The sequence below is a fragment of the Triturus cristatus genome, chromosome 8 (genome assembly GCF_964204655.1).
Source record: "Triturus cristatus chromosome 8, aTriCri1.1, whole genome shotgun sequence".
NCBI classification, from domain to species: Eukaryota; Metazoa; Chordata; class Amphibia; order Caudata; family Salamandridae; genus Triturus; species Triturus cristatus.
This window is the reverse complement of record NC_140591.1, coordinates 291574827-291600380: the sequence shown is the minus strand read 5'-3', so window position 1 is coordinate 291600380 and position 25554 is coordinate 291574827. Positions and strand designations below refer to the sequence as shown.

General features: G+C 50.2%; 1 protein-coding gene across 1 annotated transcript in view; it reads right to left on the bottom strand.

Moving 5' to 3' along the window:
• Positions 1-25554, bottom strand: part of RNF17 (ring finger protein 17) — a 2644767-nt gene that overhangs the window by 1363713 nt on the left and 1255500 nt on the right. The window contains exon 18 of the mRNA XM_085621540.1: positions 17034-17224. Within this exon, the coding sequence (XP_085477666.1) occupies positions 17034-17224 (191 nt within the window). The remainder of the gene's footprint in view (positions 1-17033; positions 17225-25554) is intronic.

Sequence of the window (25554 nt, the reverse complement as noted above, 5' to 3'; positions counted from 1 at the left end):
AACCACAGGGGACTTGAAAAGAGAAGGCTGATCAGGAAGCCGCAAGAAGGCGGAGATGGCAGCAAGATAACCTTTCAGGGTGCCCAGGGCAGAGCCCTGCCGGGCCAGAGAAAGAAGGAAGAGGAGAACCTCAGAAAGAGGGGCGGAAAGGGGATCCACAGCCTTTGCTGTGCACCATGCCACAAATTTGTTCCACCGGCAGGCGTATACCGACTTTGTGGAGGGACGCCTGGCTGCCAGAATGATATCACAGACTTCAGGAGGCAAGTCAAATGGCATCAACTGCCGCCGCTCAATCTCCACGCATGGAGGTGGAGGCTGGACAGGTTCGGGTGGAGGACCGTCCCCTGCTGCTGCGACAGAAGATCCTCCCGAAGGGGCAGACGTATCGGGGGGTCGGTCAACAGACTGAGTAGCTCGGGATACCAGTATCTTCGTGCCCAATCCGGAGCCACCAAGATGACTTGGGCCCGGTCGTGCCTGATCTTCTTCAGCACTCTGGGCAGAAGTGGTATAGGCGGAAAGGCGTACAACAGACCGCAACTCCACTCGTGACGAAAAGCGTCGCCGAGCGAGTGCCGCCTTGGAAATTCCAACGCGCAGAACTGCTGACATTGCGCGTTCTCTTCGGTGGCGAATAGATCTAACCAAGGCTCTCCCCACTGCTGAAAGAGGCCTTGCGCCACTTCGGAGTTCAAACGCCATTCGTGATCCATCATGCACCGGCGGCTGAGTTCGTCTGCTCTGGCGTTCAGAGAGCCCGCCAGATGTTGAACCACCAGGGTGACGCCCTGGTGTTCCAGCCATGTCCAGAGGCGCAGAGCCTCCTGACAAAGGGTCCACGACCCCACCCCGCCCTGTTTGTTGCAATACCACATGGCGGTGGTGTTGTCCGTGAACACCTGCACGACACTTCCCCTGACAGAGGGAAGGAAGGCTTTCAGTGCAAGCCGGATCGCTCTCAACTCCAACAGGTTGATGTGGAGACGAGACTCCGCCGGAGACCAGAGGCCTCTGATCTCCGCCTCTCCCATATGGCCACCCCATCCCAGGAGGGACGCATCCGTCACTACGACATGCTCTGGTTGGGGAAGGGAGAGGCTCTTGCCCTTGACCCACTCGCGGTCCGTGAGCCACCACTGCAACTGTTGTGCAGTGCCCTCCGAGATCAAGACATGGTCGGACAGGTTGCCGTGATGCTGGGCCCACTGAAACTTCAGGTCCCACTGCAGAGCCCGCATGCGCCGCCTGGCGTGATGCACTAGTAGGATGCAGGAGGCCATCAGCCCCAGAAGCCGCAACACTAGCCTGACCGAAACCCGGGATAGAGGCCGAAAGATGGGAATCAGGGCCCGTATATCCCGGACCCGCTGTTCCGGTGGATGGACCCGGAACTGCGCCGAATCGAGAACCGCTCCGATGAAGAGGAGCTTCTGAGAGGGACTCAGGTGTGACTTCGGCACGTTGATGGAAAACCCCAGCAAATGCAGGAGATCCGCCGTAGTCTGGAGGTGGGAGACGACTGCCTGGGGCGAGCCCGCCTTCAACAACCAGTCGTCGAGATAGGGGAAGACTGGAACCCCTGATCTGCGCAGATGAGCTGCGACCACCGCCATCACTTTCGTGAACATCCGAGGGGCACTGGTGAGGCCGAAGGGGAGCACGGTAAACTGAAAGTGCTCTTGGCCCACCGTGAACCGCAGGTAACGCCGGTGGGCCGGCAGGACGGGGATGTGGAAATATGCGTCCTGCAAGTCCAACGCTACCATCCAGTCTCCAGGGTCTAGGGCAGCTAAAACCTGAGCCAACGTTAGCATCTTGAACCTTTCCTTTCGGAGGAAGGCATTGACGTTCCGGAGGTCCAAGATAGGGCGTAGGCCCCCCTTGCCCTTCTTGGGAACCAGAAAGTAGTGGGAATAACAACCACGACCTACTTCTGGACTCGGAACGCGCTCGACGGCCCCCTTGGCCAAGAGAGCCGAAACTTCCTCGCGGAGAAGATTCAAATGATCCCCCGAGATACGGTGGTGCTGCGGTGGCATGGCTGGAGGGGTCGTCTCGAAGGGGAGGGAGTAGCCCCTTCGGACGATTTGCAGCACCCACCTGTCCGATGTTATGGACCGCCAGTGGAGCAGGTGATGGCGAACTCTGCCGCCCACTGGCGTGGTATGGGCCTGAAAGCTCGGACTAGGAGGGCTTTGAGGCGGATGCTGCAGGGGTGGAAGTGGGCTGACCACGTCGGCCTCCATTTCCGCCACGGCGGAAGCCACGTCCACGACCGCGCGCAGGTTGGTTCTGCGGCTGGTGGCTTTGCGGACGTGAGGAGGCGCCCCTTCCTTGGCCACGAAAGGGGCGAAAAGCGGAGGTGTGCGCCCGCGGAGCCGAGAGGCCCAAGGACTTGGCCGTAGCCCGGGAGTCCTTAAAGCGGTTCAGCGCACTGTCCGCCTTCTCACCAAACAGGCGAGTGCCATCAATGGGCATGTCCATGAGGGTGGTCTGGACATCCCCGGAAAATGACGTGGACCGCATCCAGGCGTGGCGGCGGAGCGCCACCGTGGTGGAAATCGCCCGACCTAGCGAGTCCGTGGTGTCAAGCCCACATCTTATGGCGTGCCGTGCTGCATCCCTCCCATCGGCCAAAGCCTGGGTAAGACGCGTCCGGACCTCCTCCGGACACAGGGGCAGCACGTCCTCCACCGTATCCCACAGGGAATGGGAATAACGGTCCAAGAGACAGGCGGTATTTAAGGACCGCAGGCCCAAACTAAGGGACGAGAACAGTTTCTTGCCAAACTGCTCGAGTCTCTTGGAATCCCGGTCCGGCGGAGCGGTCGGGAAGGAGGATTGGGAGGTAGAGGCCTGGATAACCAGACTCTCGGGGGTGGGGTGTTGGGACAGGAAACTGGGGTCGCCCGGAGCAGGGCGGTGGCGCCTGGCAACGTTCCTATCCACAGGAGGAACTGTGGAGGGCTTGGACCAGGTGCCCTGCAGAACGTCAGTGAGGGCCTCGTTGAACGGCAGCAGAGGCTCAGTGGAGCTTGCTGAGGTTTGAAGCACCTCAGTGAGGATGTTAGTCCTCACAGCCACGGCAGGCAACTCGAGCCCAAGGGCCTCGGCCGCCTTGCGCAGCACCACAGAAAATGCTGCACCCTCCTCCGAAGCCACGGTCGGAGGAGAAGTGAATCCAGTGTCTGGCGAGGTGTCCAGCCCACTGGCCTCCCCCAGTTCATCTGCCCAGTCCTGAGAAAGCTGTGACTGAACAGCCAGAGGGTCCTCGAACCCCTCCCAGTCGCCCCCTTCTTCCGATTCCTGATAAACAGGAGGAATGATCGGAACCGGACTGTAGAGATGGTAGGACTCAAGCGGCGTCGGATGCGGCGTCGGTCGACGCCGCACCGGCGCCGGGTCCGGATGAGGGCTAAACTGGGGTGTCGGCGTCGGCGGCGCCGGTGACGGCGTCGGTGGTTCAGGCGTCGGCGCCGGTGGAGGAGTGACTAGGTCAACCGGCGGCGACTGGGGCCCAGGCATGGGCCCCGCGGGGACCTGCGGCGTCGAGACCGGAGTCGTCGACGGCGCCGGGGCCGGAGCCGCCGGCACGCGTGGTCGCCCAGTCGAGTCCGCGGGGCCCGAAGGCGCGCCAGGGGGCGTCGACGGCGGAGCCAGGCTCCTCATGGCCGAGAGGAAGGCACTGATCTCCGCCGGCGCCGCGTCAGCCCCAGGGACCGGAAGGTATGGGGGCGGACGCGGCACCTGCGGCTCCGCCGGAGCCGCGGGGGTGGAACCACCCTGACCCTCGGCCGAGTCGCGCGACCGGCGAGGGGAGTCCGAAGAGCGATGTCGCCTCGTGGACTTCTTGGAGCGTTTGGACTTACCCGACGACTTGGAGCCGGACGATCGATGGCGTCGGCTAGGGCTCCGCGAGCGATCCTTGGACCTCCTCCTGGACCGGGATCGCGCACGACGCGGAGCCGAGTGGCGAAGCTCGAGAAGCTTGCGGGACCGCTCCCGCCTAGCCTTCGAAGTCAGGGCCTGGCAGTCGTTGCACGACTCCGCGTCGTGGTCGGGGCCTAGACAGTAGAGGCACCGGCGGTGGTGATCGGTCACCGACATCAGTCGATGGCAATCCTCGCAAGCCTTGAACCCAGGCATCCTACCGGCACCAGATGTCGACAGACAAGGATCAAAAATGATCAAAAAGATTTAGTCAAAAAAGACTAAAAGGGGTAGCTCTCCCGGATCTGCGCTTACTGGCGCGGAAAAAAGAAGAACTGACGTCAGCGCGCGAGGGCGGCGTCTAAGTACTCCGACGACGTCATCCCGGCGCACGACGCCGACGACGGACGCGGAGCCGCAGACGACGCCTAGCGACGCGCAAGGGGTATTGCTGACGAAAAATCTTCCGGATCCAGTCTGACGCCTGGGGATATTCTAAGGTGAGGAATCTAACTAACGTGTTTTTTTCAGATACGCTCCAACGCACAGTCTGCCTTGTTGCAAAAATGGCGAATGCCATCAAAGGGCATGTCCATCAGGGTGTTTTGGACATCCCCCGAGAAGCCAGTAGTCCTCAGCCAGGAGTGGCGCCGGAGAGCTACTGTCATGGAAATCGCCCTGCCCAGCGAGTCGGTGGTGTCACAGCCACATCGTATTGTGAACTTTGACGCATCCCCCCCTTCACCAATAGCTTTTAAGAGCACTGTCCGGGCCTCCTCCGGACACTGAGGCGGCACCTGCACCACCGTATCCCACACAGAGTGCGAACAGCCCTAGAGGCATGCGGTGTTCACAACCGCAGCCCTGACCTGGCAGAAGAAAAAATCTTCTTCCCAAACTGTTTCAGTCTCTTGGATTCCCTATCCGGAGGTGCGGTAGGGAAGGCGCTTTGGGACGTAGATGCTTGGACAACCAAGCTCTCAGGGGTGGGGTGTTGGGAGAGGAAAAGGGGGTCACCCGGGGCCAAGCGATGGCGTCCGGCCACGTTCCTATCCACAGGAGCCCCTGTGTTGGGCCCGGACCAGGTGCCCAAAAGAACGTCCGAAAGAGCTTCATTAAAGGTCAACAGTGGCTCCGCAAAGGTAGCAGCAGGCTGAAGCACTTCTGTCAGGAGGTCAGTCCTGACGGCCACTGTAGGGAGTTCGAGGCGGAGGCCCTCGGCTGCCCTACGCAACACCACTGCATTACTGGCACCCTCCTCCATAGCCACAGTAGGAGGAGTTAGCATGCCAAGGTCAGGAGAGGTGTCCAGACCACTGGCATCCCCCAAATCCTCAACCTAGTCCGGGTCATACTCTCACTGTGCTGTGAGAGGGTCCTCAGACCCCTCCCAGTCCTCCCCTTCCTTCGAAGGCTGTGGAACAGGCCGAAAATACGGAGGCTGATGTTAGATTTGGGGGTCTCTAGTTGGCAGAGGTAGGTACCTTTGACCAAATAGGGGCCCTTGCGTCTAGTCAGGGTAAGGGGGTACACTCCTAAAATAACCTCTGCTCAACCCCTTGGTAGCTTGGCACAAGCAGATAGGATTTTCTCAGAAGCAGTGTGTAAAGCATTTGTGAACACATACAGTAACTGAGTGACAACACTACAGATGGACACCACACAAGTTGTTTATTATTATTTATATAGAATTAACACAAGACCACAAACGACAAAAATCCACAATACTGTACTTAAAATGGTAGTATTAGCTTAGTTCTCTTTAGATGTTAAAATGCAACACTGTGTGTTCAATGTACCTTAGGATGCGTAACGCTATACAACAAAAGTGTTGCAGGGAAGGTGATGTGTCGGTTCCTTACACGCAAGAACGGTGATGCGTTGGGTCCCTACTGATGCATAGGGGATGCGTTGGTTCTTCTCTGCGAGGGGAGGTGATGCTTCGGTTTCTTACTGCGCTTCCATGGCGTTGCGGCACGCAACGCCGTGATGCGATGAAGATCTGGTACAATGCGACAAAGATGGCGTCTTCTCGGTGCAACACTATGCGTGCATGGCCGAGCAGTGACTCAACGATTCTTCTGAGCCGCGACAGGCCCTGCGACACGCTTCCCGGTTATGCGGCGGCGTCTGATGCGACGTCGATCCTCTTCTCCGGCGATGCGAGAAACTTCGGCAATGATGCGACAACTGCAGCGGTGGCGACACGCTTCTCCGTTGATGCAGCGGTGTCTGATGAGACAGATTCTCTTCGGCGATGCGACGACCGCGGCTGCGACACGCTTCTTTTTCGTGAGTCACGCTTCCAGCTCCTTGCAACACGCAGTCCCTCAAAGCCTCGCAGAGCAGCAGGCACTTCCAAAAGAACTCTTTTGGAGCTGGTGGAGGAAGTCTGCTGTCCCTGGGACTTCAGCAGGAGGCAAGCTCTCTCTCAAGCCCTTGGAGATCCTTTACAAGTTGATGAAAGTACACACAAAGTTCCTCTCTCCATTCTTTGGCAGTTTAGGCAACCACTGCAGGCCAATCCCCCAAGCATAACTTCAGCTAAAGGATAGTCACTCCTTAGTCTCTCTGGTTCCTCTCCTCAGCAAAGGTTTCTTCTTGTTTCCCAAAGTGATCTAAAGTTCTTGGGTTTGGGTCCCAATATTTATACTCAGTTTCTCTTTGTTCTCTGAAGGCAGAGAGGCATTTGCCTAGTCCAAACCTGTTCTGGTCAGTCCTGGAGCACTTTGTTGACGAGACTCCTTTCCTTTCACAGTGCAGGGCAGACACATCAGATGCACCACAGGAGGTAGAGCCGGCATTATGGAGGGAAGGCACAGCCCTATTCAGGTCCCAGGTGCAACTCATCCCACCCATTTACATGCAGATCTTTCTATTCAGCCCTGTGCGGACTCACCCGGTCTCCTGGAATCCCCCAGACCCTGTCACTCAATCTCCAGACAAGGAATACACAACCAAGCAGAGGCAGGCTTGGATGCTTAGACAATAAAAAACCTACTTTCTAAAAGTGGTATTTTCAAACACAGAATGTTAAAACCAACTTCACTAAAATATGCATTTTATCATTCTGAGTCCAAGCATACTAAACTCTAATTTCTACCTAGTTCCCTGAGTCAGTTAGGATTATAGGATGTAATAATCAAACTGCCCATTCTGGCCTATGGAGAACAGGTAGCCTTGCAATAGTGAAAAACAAAAATGGCTATAATTCACTATTAGGACATGCCACACACAAAAGGGCATGTCCTACCTGATACTTACAATGCACCCTGCCCTTGGGTCTACCATAGGGGTGTCTGATATGAAGAAAAGGGAAGGTTTAGGGACTGGCAAGTGGGTGCACTTGCCCAGTATGCATGGCAGTACATACAGGCTCGGCAATGGCAGACCTGAGACACACTTTTACAGGATGCTTCTGTGGGTGGCACAACCAGTGTTGCAAGCCCATTAGCAGCATTTGGGTTACAAGCCCTGGGCACTCCTGGTGCACTGTACTAGGGTCTGACAGGTAAACCAAACTAGCCAATCAAGTAATCACTAATCCATACATCAATTTACCATAGGGAGCACTGTGGCACTGCTGTTCAGTGCCACAGTGCCCAAAGCATCTATAAGCAGCAAAAACACATGAGGCAACAGCAAAAAAACTTGGAAGGGAGACCCATGCCAAGGTGCCAGGTCTAACAGCTGGACATAGGTGTAGAAAGGCCCCATTGGCGTCTGAATCGGTGTGGTGCCGGAGGGGTCGACGTCGGTGGAGGTGTCACTAGGTCGACCAGCGTCGACCGGGATCCAGGCCTGGATCCCTGGGGGCCCTAGGGTGCCGGTGCCGACAGCGATGCCGGATCCGGAGCAGCTGACAATTAAGGGCAAGGACCCCTAGTCCCACGGGGCCCAAAGGCATGCCGGCGGGGCCCGACAGCCCAAAGAGGTGGGCCATGGCTGACAGAAATTCCTGCAGCTGGGCCGGAGTCGCTGACGGACCCGGGAAGGGCGGGTAGGCCGACGGCGACACCGTAGCGTCTGCCGGAGCCGCGGGGGTGGCACCCTCAGCCGGGAGGGGAAGTCCGTAGGCGATGCCGCTTCTTCGACATGGCCCGGCAGTCGGTGCACAACTTGGGGTCGTGGTCGTGCCCTAGGCAGTAGAGACACAGGCGGTGCAGGTCCATCACTGACATCATTCGATGACAGTCCCCGCAGGACTTGAAACCAGGCATCCCTACGGCACCAGGAGTAGAAACTCGAAAAATAGAGACAAAAAGGCCTCGAAAAATTCAGTCAAAAAGTGACTGGGGGAACCGCTCTCTCCGGATCTGTGCTTGCTGGGGCGGAAAAAGAAAGAACTGACATCAGCGGGCGAGGGCGGCGTCTAAGTAGCTGCCGCTATGTCATCTAGGTGACCACGACGCCAATGACGGACGCGGAGCCGCACGACGCCACCTTCAGACGCGCAGGGGTACTGCTGACGAAAACTTTCCGGATCCAGTCTAACGCCTGGGGGTAATTCTAAGGTAAGGAATCTATCACGATATGTTTCTTTCAGATATGACATTTAAAAAGTCTTACACCCTGAAATTCTATGCGCTACACTGTCGATATAACCACTTGCAGTCTAGAGTTTCTTAGGGAGAAGAGATGCACTCTATACCTTATTGACAGCAAGAGTTGCTATTATCGGCTGAGGCATGAAGGCACTGTCCCCTGCAAAGGACAAATGCGCTGCGGTAGCAGCCTTCCTCCGGGACTCTTCTTCATCAGTAGCAGGCGAGATGTAGCATTTTCGAAGTGTGCTAGCAATACATGACATTCTCGGGCAGAATCTCACATGAAAATCTGGGCAAAGGACCTCACCTGAGAAGCGGTCAATTGGTAGCTCTCATATACTAAATCTTACCAGAGATTAGAATTCCTGGAATAGGTTTAGGTATGTCTGACATAGATTGTGTGCATAAAGGTATGCCTTCCAGAGGTTTCCTCATGAAAATATAAGGTTAAAGGACGTCAATTCAGACTAGACAAGGTTGGTTATATGTCTGTATTTGTTCTAATTTAATATAGATACGGCGATAAGCAGACACTTGTCCTAGGCTGATGTCGGATCAGGTGTTATATCTATGTCATTAGCCAAATGACTTGACACTTTTACAGTTCTTATAAAGATAAGGTAGGACACCATCTGCGTCATGACGGTGATTCTGCATAAATTAAGGAAAATGGCGACTCCTATTACCTAAGATTAAAAGATTACAACTTCCATTATCTAAATAGTGATACGGGCCGACTTAAAAATGGAGTCGGACCTGAGGACTTACACCTATTTAAGCAAGGAAGCCACTAGAGTGAAGTGTATGCAAAAAAGCTATAGCTGGCGGATGAATGTTGCTTTGATTTGACTCTGAGAAAGAAGCTGGGAAAGAATTTCATGATGATTCAAAGTGATAAGGACTTGAAGCCATGGTCGTTGAAAGGGTTAAACATGCATGTGAAGGAGTGGACTGAATGCATCAAGGAATGGAGCAACTTGGAGAAACTCAGGGAGCAGTGGTCAAAGAGAGGTGGAGAGTGAAACGGAAATTAGAACGCATAAGAAATGAAAAGGCAGAAAGTGCAGAAATGTCAGTACAATAAAACCGTTTTAGGGAGGAGCTTACGTACACATGCCCTGGTCAAAACAGATCCTTTCCACTTCATGAACACACTCCCGAAGCTCAGAAAGAACCCGGATAAATGGTACACCCAAATCGATCAGATTGTCACAATTTCAAAGGGATTCTGGGGGCGATCTAAATATGCTTTTCGAAATGGTGGTCCCGAATGACCTGTGGGCAGAATGTAAATGAGCGGTATATTAGCCCCACTCAAGAACCTTTGAGAGTAACAATTACAAACACATTATTGCCTACAGTAAAAGCCAAATATGATGCAGTCATTGCCCAGAAAGAGAATATGGCTCAATATTTTAAAAACACAACTAAAATCAGATACAACAGGGATTACTATGTTGGCAATCAAATCCCCTTGATAAGATTTTGCAGTGCGCAAAATATTGCGGTAACACTACAGAGGCAAAGCAAAAGGAACTTAAGGGGAAATTTATGAGTTCACTGTAGGAAAGTAAGATCTTTCTGGCACAGGTACCCCCACTTTTTGCCTGGTGCCATTGTGTTTTGACTGTAGTTTACTGGGATCCTGCTAACCAGGACCCCAGTGGCAGTGCCCTCGCCTTCAAATTTGATGGGAGTACTTTGTACACCCCACAATTGGCATACTGAGATACCATTGTAAGTCCCTTGTTAATGGTACGGAGACACCCAGGGCATTGGTACACCAATGCTCTACCATGGGCTGCAGCATATATTATGCCTCAATTGGGAGCCCATGCAAACTGTGTCTGCAGAGCATGGCAGTCTGTGTGAAATGGTGCATGCACCTTTCACTTTAGAGACAAGGCTTTCCATATATCACATTCGCTGCACTTTAAATCTATACGACACCCCCTTAGGTAGGCTGTTCAGTCCAAGGGCAGGTTGCATGGTTCTAAGTGTGTGGGTACCCCTGCACAAGCAGAGGTACCCCTAGAAACCCCAGTCTCCATTCTCTGGGCTTTGTGAGTGTGGGACAGTAATTTTAAGGTATGTAGTAGACACAGGCAAGTCGAGATGTTCATTTACATGGCTGCCCTGAACCCGGTCATGTTTTTATCAAACATGTTGGAATCATGCAACAACACCGATTCCAGTGTTAGTTGCTTGGTACCATGTACTGGGGGGCTCCTTAGAGACCCCCCAATAAGTACCGGTGTAGCCTTACAGGGTCTGACTGCTAGCCCGCACTGTTGCAGACCCTAGACAGTGTGCTGCCTGCCAGGCGATGAGCTCAACTCAGGCAGGGGAAACTGAACAATGGATTTCCTGCAAAATAAGAGGTGGGATAACCTTTCCTTTAGAATTAGATTGGGTGGGGGCACTTCCGAGCACCACCAGACTGCATTGAAGGGGACATTTGGTGCCATTCTTGCATAAACTAGTTTGGCCAAGTTCAGGAGCCCTTGGCTGTCGCTCTGGTACGAAATCACAAAGAACAGGGGAGTCTCTACCCCCTTGTCCACCTTCTGCTTAGGGAGGTGCCCAGAGCTCCTCCAGGTAGCCACTTGATTCTGCCATGTTGAATCTTGGCCATTGGGAGCATCTGGCTGGCTAGGCCAGTTGAGTAGTGTCCCTAAACCCCCTTGATAGGTGGGTCACAGCAGAAATGTCCTTCACCCTTTTAGGGTTACTTAAGGTCTCTCCTAGATGCATAGAGGTACTTGCATCATATCTATATGAATTAGATAGCTCAAAGAGCTTACACAACCGGGATTTGAGCCATATCACCCTGATGAAAGCCCAGGACCTATTTGGGCCATAGATTAGGGATGAAACTTGTCAGTATAAGGCTATAGGACCATTTTATCTTAGCCCCATATATACTTTTATTTTTAACATCCCCAACTACTCCACTAATAAAGGGATACCTTGGAGTAAACCGGGGGATTTTTAACCTTTATGCCCCCTGGTCTTTTCTTCTAAGTGCCTGGAAAATGGTCGCGCCGACCCGGACCTTTATGAGTCAGGGTGAACCCGAACCCGACGATGAAGCATGACACTACTAGAGTGTGCGAGGGTTATTTAAAGAAAGGGAACCCTTTCCTTTCCCGCCCCTAGGAAGGCGGTGCACCACCTGAAAATATCATTGCCCAGCACCCTGTTGAAAAATATTGGGTAGCATAATTTGTGTATGTATGAAGTAATTAGAGAGGAAATATCCCTCATTTTCCCCTTCCATAAGGTGGAAAAACCTTTCTACCCTCCAGACCTGAGAGAGGGATCACCCCTCCTTTTCTCAGATCCTTATATATAAAGAGAGCCTCATGAGCACACTAAAAATATTCTTAATATGAAGTTCCCCTCCACACAGAGAGGTGAGAATGAGAATGTTTTTGAGGTGAGAATGTTTATGGGAATGGTCGGATACTGTTGACAGTGGATTCCCAAATTTTACCCCTGTGGAGTAGCCTCTGCAGCTGCTCGCGCACACGGATGTCAATGACCTGGTTCCTTAGGATGATGAGACCATGGGAACCTTCCAAGAGCCTATAAATCTGCCATGTAGAGCTTCTGCTCCAGACTACAATAAAGAATTTGTGCTGCTCTGTCATGAACAAGCGAGATGGGTGTGCATTAGCTGTGCTGACACAGACTCATGGAGAAGCGCCAAATGCTCTGTTACTTATCTTTCAGCTACCATTGAGCCAGTAGCCACAGCACTACCTGGTTGTCTTAATGCAGATGCATCAGTTAGTTTAAGTATACAACAAACCAAAGGCATCATGATGGGTCAACCCGTTGATTGTTAGGGTGCCCAATCCATAGAAATTCTTATGACCAGCACACAGCATCTGACTAATAGTCGCACAACCGGCTATTAGAGATTCACTCTTCCTGCTGAAAATGTGTTATTGAGAAGGAGTAATGCCCTCAAATCCTGTTCTATGGTCCACACCAGATAAAGACATTGAATATGAGTTGACCACAACTTATCGATGTAGCCGAGATGTGCATTAAACAGAGACAAGACATATTGGATGTGTCCCTTACTGAATCTGATCATACATTGTTGACAGCTTCTGTTTGAGAGACCAACATGGCATTTCAAGAGTAGCCTATGCCATCTGTAATCTGAGCAAAGTTGTGAAATCATACTACCTGGGCTATGTAACTTCAGCACAATTAGCAGAATGGCATGACCCATGAAGATCAAGATAGAATATTCTAGACTGTCAAGCGATATCGGTACAATCCTCACTTTAAAAAAATAGCCAAAACTTTGTGTCAGTGCTGTATGACATACCAAAGACAGAATGTGGGATAGGGAGTTGTAGTGACAAGGAGTCATAAAGGAAGATCCAATGTCCCTTAAAACTGTCTCCAGATCACCTTTATGTAACCAACTGAGGTATATATTAGTTGTAGTGTGTGTATTTTCCCTGTTGAGTTGAGACCTAACCCACCAAGAAATGTGATAGTCTGATAGTAGCCAAGCTGCTTCTGTGGGAATTGTGAGAAGTTGGCCTGATGTATGATGTCACTAGTTATAGTGTACACCTTATATCAGTCCAAATACCCTTATGGTGATTGGTTGTAAAGTCAACCTTATAGACCAGCTATCCTAGTGGTAGCATGGACAAGAGCAGTCTTAGGCTAAACTCTGAATGGCATGTGAAGCCAGCTGTGATACCATATATAATCCCTTGAATACCAAATGAAAGGACACCACAACAGATATATATATAAAATAAAGTGTATTTATTCTAAGCAAACCCTCAGCACTCTTTATGAGATTAGAGGTAAGTACAACACAGTCTTATTTATGCATACATTAAGTCACACAGGTAAGTAATACAGTTAGGCCCTAGGGGCCACGCAAACCATATACTAAGTAAGTGGTATAAGAACCACTGTCACGGAAATAGAGTAGGCCTAGGCCTAGGGAATCGCTGGGGCTACACTACACTAGCGTTAGTTAGGAAGTGGGAGGCCCACGGGATTCGTGTGCAGAGTGGAAACACTCACGCGTAATGCGTAAAAGTCAATAGCAATAGTACAGTTTAGAAAACGGTAGATCTAGGACACTTCCGGAGTAGCTAGGAAGTTGAGACTTGAAAACTAGACACTAGGATAGTCACTCTCCTGATGAGCACCGGAGTACCCAAGTTACCTAGCCCACAGGCTGCGGGTGCATAGGGGTGAAGATGCGTCGTTTTCGTCGTCGACTCCTATGGATGCCTGAAGAAAGATGCTGACAGGCAGTCAGTGAAGAGTGTCCGGTGGATCCCAAGGCTGGGATCAAGAAGAGAAGAAACCTGCAAGCAGAAGGGACAGAGTCAAGGTCACTAGCCAGTGACCACGTGGAACCAGGAAGGAACCAGGCGATGTCGTGAAGACTTGCAGGTGAAGGTGAAGCTTGTCGCTGCAGCCAGGAGGACCAGGAAGCGTCGAGGGCGACCAGGACCAGGAGGCGAGCTGTCCCACGAAGGCTCTTGCTGTCGGCGGCGTCGAAGTTGGACTAGGACTCACCAAGCCTTGGCAAGCGGAACCCACGAAGAACGAAGGACTTGCTTCTGGTGCAGACCAGGAAGGTCTGGGGTGCTTCTTCTTTGCAGAGAAGCGGGAGCCAGTCTGGAGGAGCCAAACCAGCGCAGAAGATTTCAGGGTGCGTCGTCACAGAGGCCACTAGCCAGCGGGCAAGCAACCGGACAGACGCGGCAAGCAGGAAAATGCTGAAGGGCCCCACGCAGGACTCGTGGAGTGTGGGGGGCTGATCTTCGGTGCAGATGGTGCTTGGGGTTGGGGCTTCTCAATCCCCGGTGCACAACTTCGAGGGTACCTCAGAAGCTGCGCTGTAAGTTACTAGCCACTTTTCCCAGGTAGCCGGTCCCACGTCGCTCGTCGCCTCCACGGATCTCAGCTCTGCTGCAGATGTGGATGAGGGTCGGAGAAGTCTGGAAGTCAAGGCTCTGGTCGGGCTCTGCAGTCGGTTCCTCGTAGAACGGTCGCAAAGCAAAGGGTAGTCTCTTGATGGTGCCTGTTTGCACAGGGTAGCCACTCCTTGGCTACAAGGGAGATTCTTCAGTCTTCTTCTTTCGTCGAATGTCGAAGGTCCAGAGTTTCTGTTCAGTTTTGCAGGTTCAGGATAATCTAAAGTCTTGAGGCCCAACTCCCACTCTTATACTAATCTGGGGGGCTGGGATACCTGCTAGGTCACGCCTTATGGGTGGGACCTGGGAGGGGGTGGTTACACCCACTTCCCTTTGTCCAGTTTCGCGCCAGAGCTGGGGCTGGAGTGCCCCAGCGCCGGTTTGAACTGGACTATGCAAGGAACACCTTGTGTGCCCCAGGCATGTCTCATTCCTTTCAGCCCACCCTGCCCCAATACACTAAAGGCTGTCTGGGGAGGTGCTAGCACCTCCCCAAGCAGGAAACCTATTGTCCAAGCCTCCCTTGCCAGGATCACTCCCAGCAGCAGGGGGTCAGACTCGTGTCTGTGGCAGCAGCATCCATTTTGTGATGCTGAGGCTTTGGTTAGAGTTAAACAGCAAAGTAGGATTTTAACATGTCTCTCCCTCTAGAAGGGAGGAGTAATATCCTCATCACCAGAAATGGTATGGGGGTATTATTCCAAAGTGTTAGACACCTTACACGACATGTTTTGATAAAGCCAAACCATAGTTACCATAACCGTTTAAGATTATAAGGCACTTTAAGAGTATATGGTAGGCTATATCATAGAACAGCTATAAGGACAGGGTTCCGAAAGCTGCAGACAGGCTCAGCTCATGCTAGAGCACCATCTCACACGTTACCAAGCACTCTGCCTCCAGGATTGTTAAGGCCTGCCATAGGAGTGACTGATAGGTACACATGTGTCTATATATAAGGGTAGATATAGGCATACTATATCTAAGCAAGGGGTGATTACACGACCTTGCCCCAGCTGAGTGATCAGCCAGTTGTGTCTGATTGGAAGGCCAGACCAGGGGTGGCATAATACATGCTGCAGCCCCTGGGAGGCCTAGGGTACACCTATGCCCTGGGTACCTAGGGTACACTGTACAGGGTCCAATAAGGTGATCCTTACCAATTGGTTATGTACCTAGGGTACATGGAGTCCATTTTAAAGAGAGAGCAGACAGCCTGAGACCCTGAATGGCAGGATCTCAGGCCAACTAAGTCGAAAAACCAGCTAGACACTAGGCAAAAAGTTGGGGGTAACCATAGTCAGATATCCACCTTCCTACAGGAATTGATCCCACAATTTTGAATGGCAGTACATTTGAATCAGATCAAGGGACTCCCTTCAAGAACAAAGTGATGCAGGTACTATGTACAGCCTTAGGGATTGATCAAAGATTCAAGTACAGTTACAGACTAGACGCCTCTGGCAATATAGAGAAGGAAAATTAGATTATCGAGGCAAAATCAACTAAGGCATGCAAGTCTAGGTCTCTCAATTAGCCAGGTGCACTCCCCTTGGTACTCATGAGAATTTGAAGTACTCCATGCATTAGAATCAGACTCTCCAAACATGAAGTATTGATGGAAAGAGCGATGGGAATTCTTTGTCCCAGCAGTTTCATTAGTGAATATCACAGATGACCTAGTTCATTAGCAATGTAAAGAACTTGCGGATGTAGTACATTCTGTCTCTCACTAAGATGACATTGCAACATCAGCCCTGAAGACTGCCCCCGCCATGACCTGTACCCAGCAGATTGGGTTCACCTGAGAAGACACATTGCAAGTCGTGCCGGGAAGAACTTTAGCAAAGGCCAGACCACATCATCCTAGTAACTAACTGTGGTGTAAAATGTGCAGGCTTGGATAACTTCACTCAGGCGTCATATAAAAAGAGAGAAAGACGAGAAGAGGACCAAGGGAAGCTAACATCCTCTAATTTCTTAAGTCCACCTCGATTTCAAGTTTCTGAAGCATCAGAAGACGAGAGAGAGTTGCTAAGGGATAGTTTTCATGAGAATGTGATGCGGTGGGTCAAGATGGGAGTGAGTCATGCAGTTGAAGGATAGGAAAGGGTGAAATAAAAAGTTACTTTTTAAAAATACATAGTTATAAGAAGGAATAATGCTATAATGTGTTAACATGGTACCATTCACATATGAATGTAATGTTTTCACTTAAAATCCATTGTCATATTCTATTACAATCTGCTGGCACTTCTTGGACTGGATGAATACCAGACGGCTTCTGACAACACGTTTTTCTACTGGTATGGAGGGTCATGCTCACACTTATATAGACAGATTAACAGCACTCTTTGTGGGTAAAGCAGGAAGACTAAAGAAGGGCTCTAAAAAATGACCTCTTTAGCACCAAGTTCTAATCAATACAACTCCGTACCTACTTGGTAAAACTGTGAAAAATTGCTTGGCAAAGTAGCGCAAAGGAAAACAATTACATTTTGTTAGCAGTATCTTAATGCACAGATACTATGTTTCGAAAAATTTGGTCACACAACATATAAAATAAGTGCATGAACCTTACCTTGCTAGCTCAGTGAAAACTAATGCATCCCTAAGGGAGACAGGCATGTCGCTAGTGATTTTGTTGGTTCTTGGTTTTTTCAAATCTACAATAAGTTTTCCATTTTCTTCTTTGAAAACTTTCATCAGAACTGCTTTGTTATTTACCATTTTCATAAACTCCTCTTTTACTTCTTCTCTCCAGCCAATTTCCTAAACATGCATAAAACAAAAAAAAGTTCTGGAACTTTTTATATTCAAGCATTCAAATAAACATTTTGTTAAAGACCTGAAAAAAGTAGAGATTAAGAACCTAATTTCTATACAATGGATTTTCTCATACAGTTTCAAAAGCTCATGAAAGTAACTTCAATCCCTTATTAAAACAAGAAAACTTTAAAACACAGTTATTACGTGTTGGGACAGCTCCAGTAGTTCCAAAGGTACCTGAAGTAAAATCCTTGTTTGGTGGGAACCACCTGTGCCTGCTTACCTTAGTCCAGTCTATATTCCCAAGCAGCAAAGATCAAAAGAACACAAATCATTCAGAGCAAAAACAATTTTAGATTCTGCAAAATGAGGATTACTTTTTAACTGTGGCAGAAGGGTTTTATCCTCTATAAAGATAATTAGCAAAAGCAAATAGACTACTCTTCAAAGAATACCATCTCCCTACAAATTAATTATCAACGAAGAGTCAGCTGAGTGTGTTGGGGGTTGAAAGCAAGAGATGTGCGGGGAACTGTGCAGTGGTACCTTCGATTGTGGCACACGTTCTGGTCTTCCATTCTCCATTCAGGCTTTTTGACACACCTGGCATACAAGACCTCCCTTTGTTTTTTAAAAATATTTTTTGTTACACAAGCCTGAGAAGTTGTGTGGCCCACTTAGGCCCCACGTGAGGCAGATGCAGGGTGCCTATGGTCGAAACATGATAGTTACAAGGCAGTCATTCTTGGGTTTCACAAATCGTTCTGCTCCTTTGAGTAGTTTAGAGCAGTGTGTTTGACTGGGTAAGCTTGATCCATCCCCATTACTAACGTTACCCCCTACTCCTCCATTGACTACTTCGGAGTCACCCACTTTTCCAAGTCCACTAACTCAACAGCAGCCATCTCGGTGGAGAATCTTAGGGGCTTAAAGCTACTGTTGTGGAATAGTGCTGGGTTATCAGCTAAGTTCTTGGATTCCAATTGGGTGCAGTTTGTTAAATGTTTTCACTTTGGCACCAGGAATAATGGGAGGTGAGGAACATATTTTTTCTTGAAGGACCCTTTAGTGCCTGATGTTCTTAAACCGAAATGTATGCTATTTGGGGTACTTCATTTTGTACATTCTGAGGAGAGCATGGAGCTTACTGGAATCCTAGATTCTCATAATCTTGGGTTTACTTTGGATAATCTAATTAACTCACTTAATCCTCTAATTTTTCCAACATTTAAGGGTAGAGGATGTTTGTCAATTATTTACTTTATCTCGGTCTCTGCACCCCTATTGTTGTATATCACCAAATTTAACATTTTTCATAGCCCGTTAAGCAACCATTATCCCGTGCCTTTAGTTATCAATGGGATCTTCTAAATTGATAGCACATGGACGGGGGATTACAGGGTGCTTTCAATTGTTGATCCAGGAATGAGACTTAACTGGACTTACAGTCTCCCTTTTCACTAGATGTGTTCAGGAGATTTCCACTTGTTTGGATGTTAAAAACCCCAGAGAGGAACTTTTTGCAAGCATTTGAGGGTATCGCCCGGAAAGTTTTTGATCTTTTGTCTGTGCCAACAACCCATTCAGGTGTACAAGATCCAAAGTGGTTTTACAGGGACTGCACAATGAGCCTCTGGCAATTTAAGGCAGCTCTGAAGCAGACTCCTAAAGATAGAAGTTTTGTTGTAACCTATAGGCATACATAAAAGTAGGCATTAGTTAAACGTAAATCTATATTGCGGGAAACAGTTTGGGAGAAGCAAAGTCAGGTGAGTGAGTAAGTGTGGAGATAGCTCTCTTTGGAGGGTAGTAAACAGGCCTTGTTTTGGGGAGAGCTCAAGACCTATAATTTGCCACCATATCTCAGAGCAACAATGGTTTGACCATTTTATAAGGGCATATAAGTTTGGGGAGGTGATGCAAGGCCATGTTAGTGTAGAATTAGTCGGGGAGCGATTCCTTCTCACTAGTTGAAATTATAAAGGGCATTTGTGCAACATAACGCAATAAGGCCCTGGGCCCCAAAGGATCCCCCTGAGATCTGTTTCACAAAGATTAGTTTTGGGGCAACCTTCGGACCCAGTTACTGAATGCAGCTTCACGGGCAGGGGAGCTGTCCTTGTGACCAATGGCGGTGATCATGCCTGGGTTCATGAAGGGGGATAAGGACAACCCTCATTATTACAGCACCATCTCTTTGACAGATGCGGTAGTGAAGGTCATAGGTTGGGTAATTCTTAACGGGCTGATGGCGTGGTCTGATGGTAATTATATTCTGACGGATGTCCAATATGGCTTTAGGCCTGGCAGGTCTACATCTGACCAATGTCTGAATCTTTGATAATCAACAAGCACACTGTGACCCAGCAGGAATCCCTCCTTTTAGAACGTATGGACCTCACATCCTCGATTGATAGGGTGAACCACGCAAAATTATGGGCCCTGATTTTTGCACTAGGAGTGGACCCAAATATGGTGGCCATTTTAGCCGATTTGCACTCCGATACTTTTTTTTGCAAAGTGCTGTCCATTCCCAGCTTTTTCCCCACAAGTAGGGGTGTCTGGCAGGGGTGCATTCTTGATCTCCATTCTGTACAGGCAGATTTTCTGAGAGTATGAGTGAGACTGCTTCCAGTATTGTTGCAAAAGTTACTTAGTTGTCTCTTACAGATACATCGTTACACATTAGTTAGTGATGGATTCCTTACCTTAGAATATCCCCAGGCGTCAAGACTGGATCTCGAAAGTTTTCGTTAGCAGTACCCCTGCGCATCGGTAGGCATCATCTACGGCTCCGCTTGCGTCGTAGCCACCGTGATGACGTAGTCGGAGCTACATAGACGCGCCCATGCATGCCGACATCAGTTCTGTACACAACTTTGCTGCGCCAGGAGCGCAGAGCCATGCCAGAGACCGACTACTGGTGCAGTAGAACTAGGGCCCTGAAAGGGTTGACCTGAACCCTAAAGAACAGTTTGGAGAACGGGGAGGATGGGCGGACGGTAAAGGATCTATCAATAACTAATGTCTATTACAGATATATCGTTACACAAGTAAGTAACGTGTGCATCTGAAAGACACATTAGTGATAGATTCCTTACCTTAGAATACAAACCCAAGTAATACCAAGCCCGGTGGTGGGTCTGTGAAGTGAGATTACACCAGAAAGTCACGGAGAACTGAACGGCCAAAGAAGCCGTCTCTCCGGACCTGACTGTCAAGGCAATAGTGCTTAGTGAAAGTATGCAACGAGGCCCAAGTGGTCACCTGACAGATGTCTTGCAGGGGGACACTGCGTCCCAATGCTGTAGTAGCTGCTGTCGCCCTGGTAGAATGGGTGTGCAGCCCAACCGGAGGTTTCTTTTTAGCCAGAGAGTAACAGGCTTTAATGTACAAGACAACCCATCGGGAGATAATTCGCTTGTGCCCAGCCTGGCCTTTCTTGGTCCCCACGTAGCCAACAAAGAGCTTTTCATCCACCCGGAACTGTTGTGTACGGTTGAGATAGAACAAAAGCGCACATTTTGTGTCCAGACGGTGGAGCCTCTCCTCTTCTCTTGAAGGGTGCGGAGGCAGAAAGAAAGTGGGCAGAGTGACAGTTTGCCAGAGATGAAAGACAGAGACTACTTTTGGTAGATAGGAGGGACGTGGCCAAAGCACAACCTTGTCTGGATGAATCACCAGGAAAGGAGGTTTACAGGAAAGAGCCTGGAGCTCACTCACCTGCCGAGCGGAGGTGATGGCCACCAGGAAGACAGTTTAAGGTTAATAACCGCAAAGGACAGTTATGAAGAGGTTCAAAGCGATCGCACATAAAGTATGTGAGAACCAGGTTCAAGTTCCATTGAGGCATTACAAAAGGAATAGGGGGTAAAAGGTGAGTAAGGCCTTTGAGAAATCTATTTAAAACCAGTGACTTGAAAAGAGAGGGCTGATCAGGAAGCCTAAGAAAGGCTGAAAGAGCAGAAAGGTAGCCCTTGATAGTGCCCAGAGCAGAGCCCTGCTGGGCCAAAGAAAGAAGGAACAATAGGACCTCAGAAAGAGGGGCAGCAAGAGGATCTACAGCTTTCACCGTGCACCATGCCACAAATTCTTTCCACCGACAGGCGTATACCGTTTTAGTGGAGGGATGCCTGGCTGCCAGAATTACATTACAGACTTCAGGAGGCAAGTCAAAAGGAATCATCTGTCGCCGCTCAATCTCCACGCAAGGAGATGGAAGCAGGACAGGTTCAGGTGGAGGACCGTCCCATGTTGCTGCGACAGGAGATCCTCCCGAAGAGGCAGTCGGATCGGGGGATCCATGCTTATACTGAGTAGCTCGGGATACCAAACTCTTCGAGCCTAGTCTGGCACCACAAGAATAACTTGGGCCTGGTCGCGTCTGATCTTCTTCAGCACTCTGGGCAGAAGTGGTATAGGCAGAAAGGCGTACAACAGACCGCAACTCCACTCGCGACGAAAAGCGTCGATAGCGAGTGCCGCTTTGGAAGCCCCAACGTGCAGTACTGCGGACATTGCGTGTTCTCTTCGGTGGCAAATAGATCCAACCAAGGTCCTCCCCACTGCTGAAAGAGACCTTGCACTACCTTCGAGTGAAGACGCCATTCATGATCCATCATGTACCTGCGGCGGAGTTTGTCCGCCCAGGGGTTAGTGAACCTGCCAGCAGTTGAACCACCAAGGAAATGCCTTGACGTTCCAGCCACGTCCAGAGACGGAGAGCCTCATGACATAGGGTCCACGACCCCACCCGCCCGGTTTGTTGCAGTACCACATGGCGGCGGTGTTGTCCGTGAACACCTGAACTACTCTTCCCCAGACAGAGGGAAGGAATAATATTAGCGCAAGATGGATCGCCCGGAGTTCCAGAAGGTTGATATGGAGCTTGGACTCCGCCAGAGACCAGAGGCCTCTGATCTACACCTCTCTCATGTGGCTGCCTCATCCTAGAAGTGAAGCTTCCGTGGGGAAGGGAGAGGGATCTGACTCTGACCCAACGCTGCTTCGTGATCCACCACTGCAATTGTCGTACAGTGCCCTCCGAGATCTGTACGTAGTCGGGACAGGTGTGCCCGATGCTGCATCCACTGGAACCTCAGGTCCCACTGAAGAGCCCGCATATGCCATCTGCCATGATAGATCAGCAGCATGCAGGAGGCCATGAGGCCCAGCAGCCTCAGGGTCTTCCTGACCAAAATCCAGGACCAGAGCCGGAAGATCGGAATCATAGCTCGAATGTCCCAGACCCGGTGTTCGGGAGGATAAACCCGAAACTGCGCCATATCCAGAACTGCTCCTATGAAGAGGTGCTTCTGAGAGGGAATCAGGTGCGACTTCTGCACGTTGATGGAAAACCCCAGCAAATGCAGGAGGTCGGCCGTAGTCTGGAGGTGGGAGACCACTGCCTGGGGCGGGCTCGCCTTCAACAGCAGGTCGTCGAGATAGGGGAAGACGGAAAGGAGTAGTTTCTTACCTGTAACTCCAGTTCTGTAGTAGGGGTATCTCTGTTATAGTCATAATCATGTGAATAGTCCCGCCCATGTGCGTGGACCCGGAGCAATCGAAAAATTCTCTTAGGTTGTCCTCTTCTGCAATCCTGCATAGACACTTAAGAGAAAATAAAGACAAATAATGAAGCCTGAAATAAACAAGGCTACTCTGGCCAGTACTTCATCCTGAAGTGAAAAAGGATAGCCAGAGAACACATAGAGAAACTCCCCTTCACAAAAATCCTTTGTCATGATAGTGAGGAAGGGTTGGACAGACAAGCCCCCATAGGCTGCCATTACGTGTCTGTAAAAGGATACCGTGCCTTTAAGGAACCCTCCAGAGACCCACGGTATCCCATGACGCACAGCCAAAGGCTAGTTACTTTCAGTTCTTTTTGAAGGTGTATAAAACCAGGCCTGTAGCATTCAGGATATTATCGTTTCATCCACCAGGGAGGAGGGCGGGTTGCTTATGACTATAGCAGAGATACCCCTACTACAGAACTGGAGTTATAGGTAAGAAACTACTCCTTCTGTAGTAGGGGATCTCTGTGTATAGTCATAACTATGTGAATAGAATGGCAAGCCTATCCCCACAAACCAAACCCAGCGGTGGAAGAAACAGACAGAATCACTACTGTGCAAACAAATTTCTCAGCGAAGCCTGCCCAACCTGAGCATCTGCCCTGACATCAGAGTCCAGGCAGTAGTGTTTAGCAAAGTTATGGACTGACTTCCAATTGGCAGCCCTACAGATGTCTGCAATGGGGACATTGCGCAGCAAAGCCGCTGTAGCTGCTTTACCTCTGGTAGAGTGAGCCTTAGGCTTACCCCCTAGAGTCTAGTTAGCTTTCTGGTAACACAGTTGAATACAGGACACAATTCACCTAGAGATGGACTGTTTAAAGGTAGCAAGACCAGTCCTGACCGATTCATAATTAACAAATAGTTGATCCGATCTACGAATCTCCTTAAGTCTTATCTAAGTAGAATTTGAACACCCTTCTCACATCGAGGGAATGAATGGACCTCTCCGCCGGAAAAGAAGGATGCTGAAAGAACGTGGGCAACGTGATTGTTTGATTCACATGGAAATTGGACACCACCTTAGGAAGAAACTTTGGGTCAGTTCTCATGACAACTTTAGATGCAAAACACACAGTATAGGGCTCTTGGCAACAAAGAGCTTGGGTCTCACTCACCCTGCGAGCCGATGTTATAGCTACAAGGAAAGCTGCCTTCCAGGCTAGATGCTGTAGAGAAGCCTTATGAATAGGCTCAAAAGGCTCTTTCACTAGTCTAGACAGCACCACATTAAGCTCCCACGTAGGCGAAGGACGCCTAATGGGAGGAAACACCTTCCTCATACCTACCAGAAAATCCTTGATGACTGGGATTTGGAAAAAGGAAGTTTGTGAAGGGCATTTCCTATACGCAGTTAAAGCTGCTAGGTGAACCCTAATGGAATGAAAGTTAAGGCCAGATTGAGCCAAATGCAGTAAGTATGGGAGGATGACATCCTCCTTGCAGGATGTAGGGTTTGCACCCTTAGACGTGCACCAGATGCAGAATCTCTTCCATTTGTATGCATAGGAAGTCCTTTTAGACGGTCTTTTTGCCTCTTTTAATATATCCATGCAGTTCTGAGGCAGATTTAAATGTCCATACTACACTAGCTCAGGAGCCATGCTGCCAAACTCAACAACGAGAGGTTGGGATGCACCATCTGCCCTCCGAACTTCGTGAGACGGTCCAGCCTACACGGAAGTCGAAGATGCGGCAGGAGAGACCGGTGTAGGTCGGTGAACCACCACTGCCGAGGCCATTCCAGAGCAATGAGGATTATTCTGGCCCTGGACTGGGACAGTTTGATCAACACTGCCGGGATCAGGGGAATGGGTGGAAAAGCGCAGAGAAAGCTGTTCGGCCAGTTGATCCACAGTGCATTCCCCAGCGTCCCCGGTTGGTAAAACCTGGAGGCGAAGTATCGGCATTTGCTGTTTTCTGAGGTGGCAAACAGATCGATGTCTGGAGTGCCCCACCTTGCGAAGATGCCCCTTAACACCTCGTCTTTTAAGACCCATTCGTGATTTTCTTGAACGAGCCTGCTGAGCGCGTCTGCCTGTGCATTCTGCACACCTGGCAGATGAGTCGCCGTGATAGTCAGTCCCCTGGCCAGCAGCCAGTTTCAGATCGTCTGCGCCTCCCGAGACAGTGTGCGCGATCTTGAGCCCCCCTGCTTGTTGAGGTAATACATTGTTGTTGTGTTGTCAGTCTGTACAAGCAGGGAACTGGTGTAGAACGATGGCTGGAAGCGCCTAGTGAACAGCTCGGAGTTACAGAAAGTTGATGTGATACGTGGACTCCGTCTAGGACCTTTTCCCTTGTATTTGAAGGTGTTCCGAATGCCCTCCCCAGCCGTGGAGAGACGCATCCGTCACAAGAGTTTGAGTCGGTATCTCTTTGTGGAACGGAATCCCTCCGAGGAGATTGTGAGGTGAACACCACCACTTCAGGGACTGGGCAGCGTGTTGCGACAATTGGATCCGGTCCTCCCAGTTCCCTCGTTTTTGGTCCCACTGATCCTCTAGACATTCCTGCAGAGGCCACATGTGGAGGCGTGCATGCGGAGTGAGAAAGATGCAAGAGGCCATCGAACCCAGGAGAGAGGACACCGTCCTCACCGTCGCAGAAGGTACGGACATGAGAGTTTGAGCCTTCTGAAGGATCGTTAAGCGTCGTTCCTCCGAAGGACACACGCTTGCCTGGAGTGTATCGATGGAGGCTCCCAGGTACTGCAGACTCAGAACAGGAGTCGAGACAGACTTTGATATAATGATG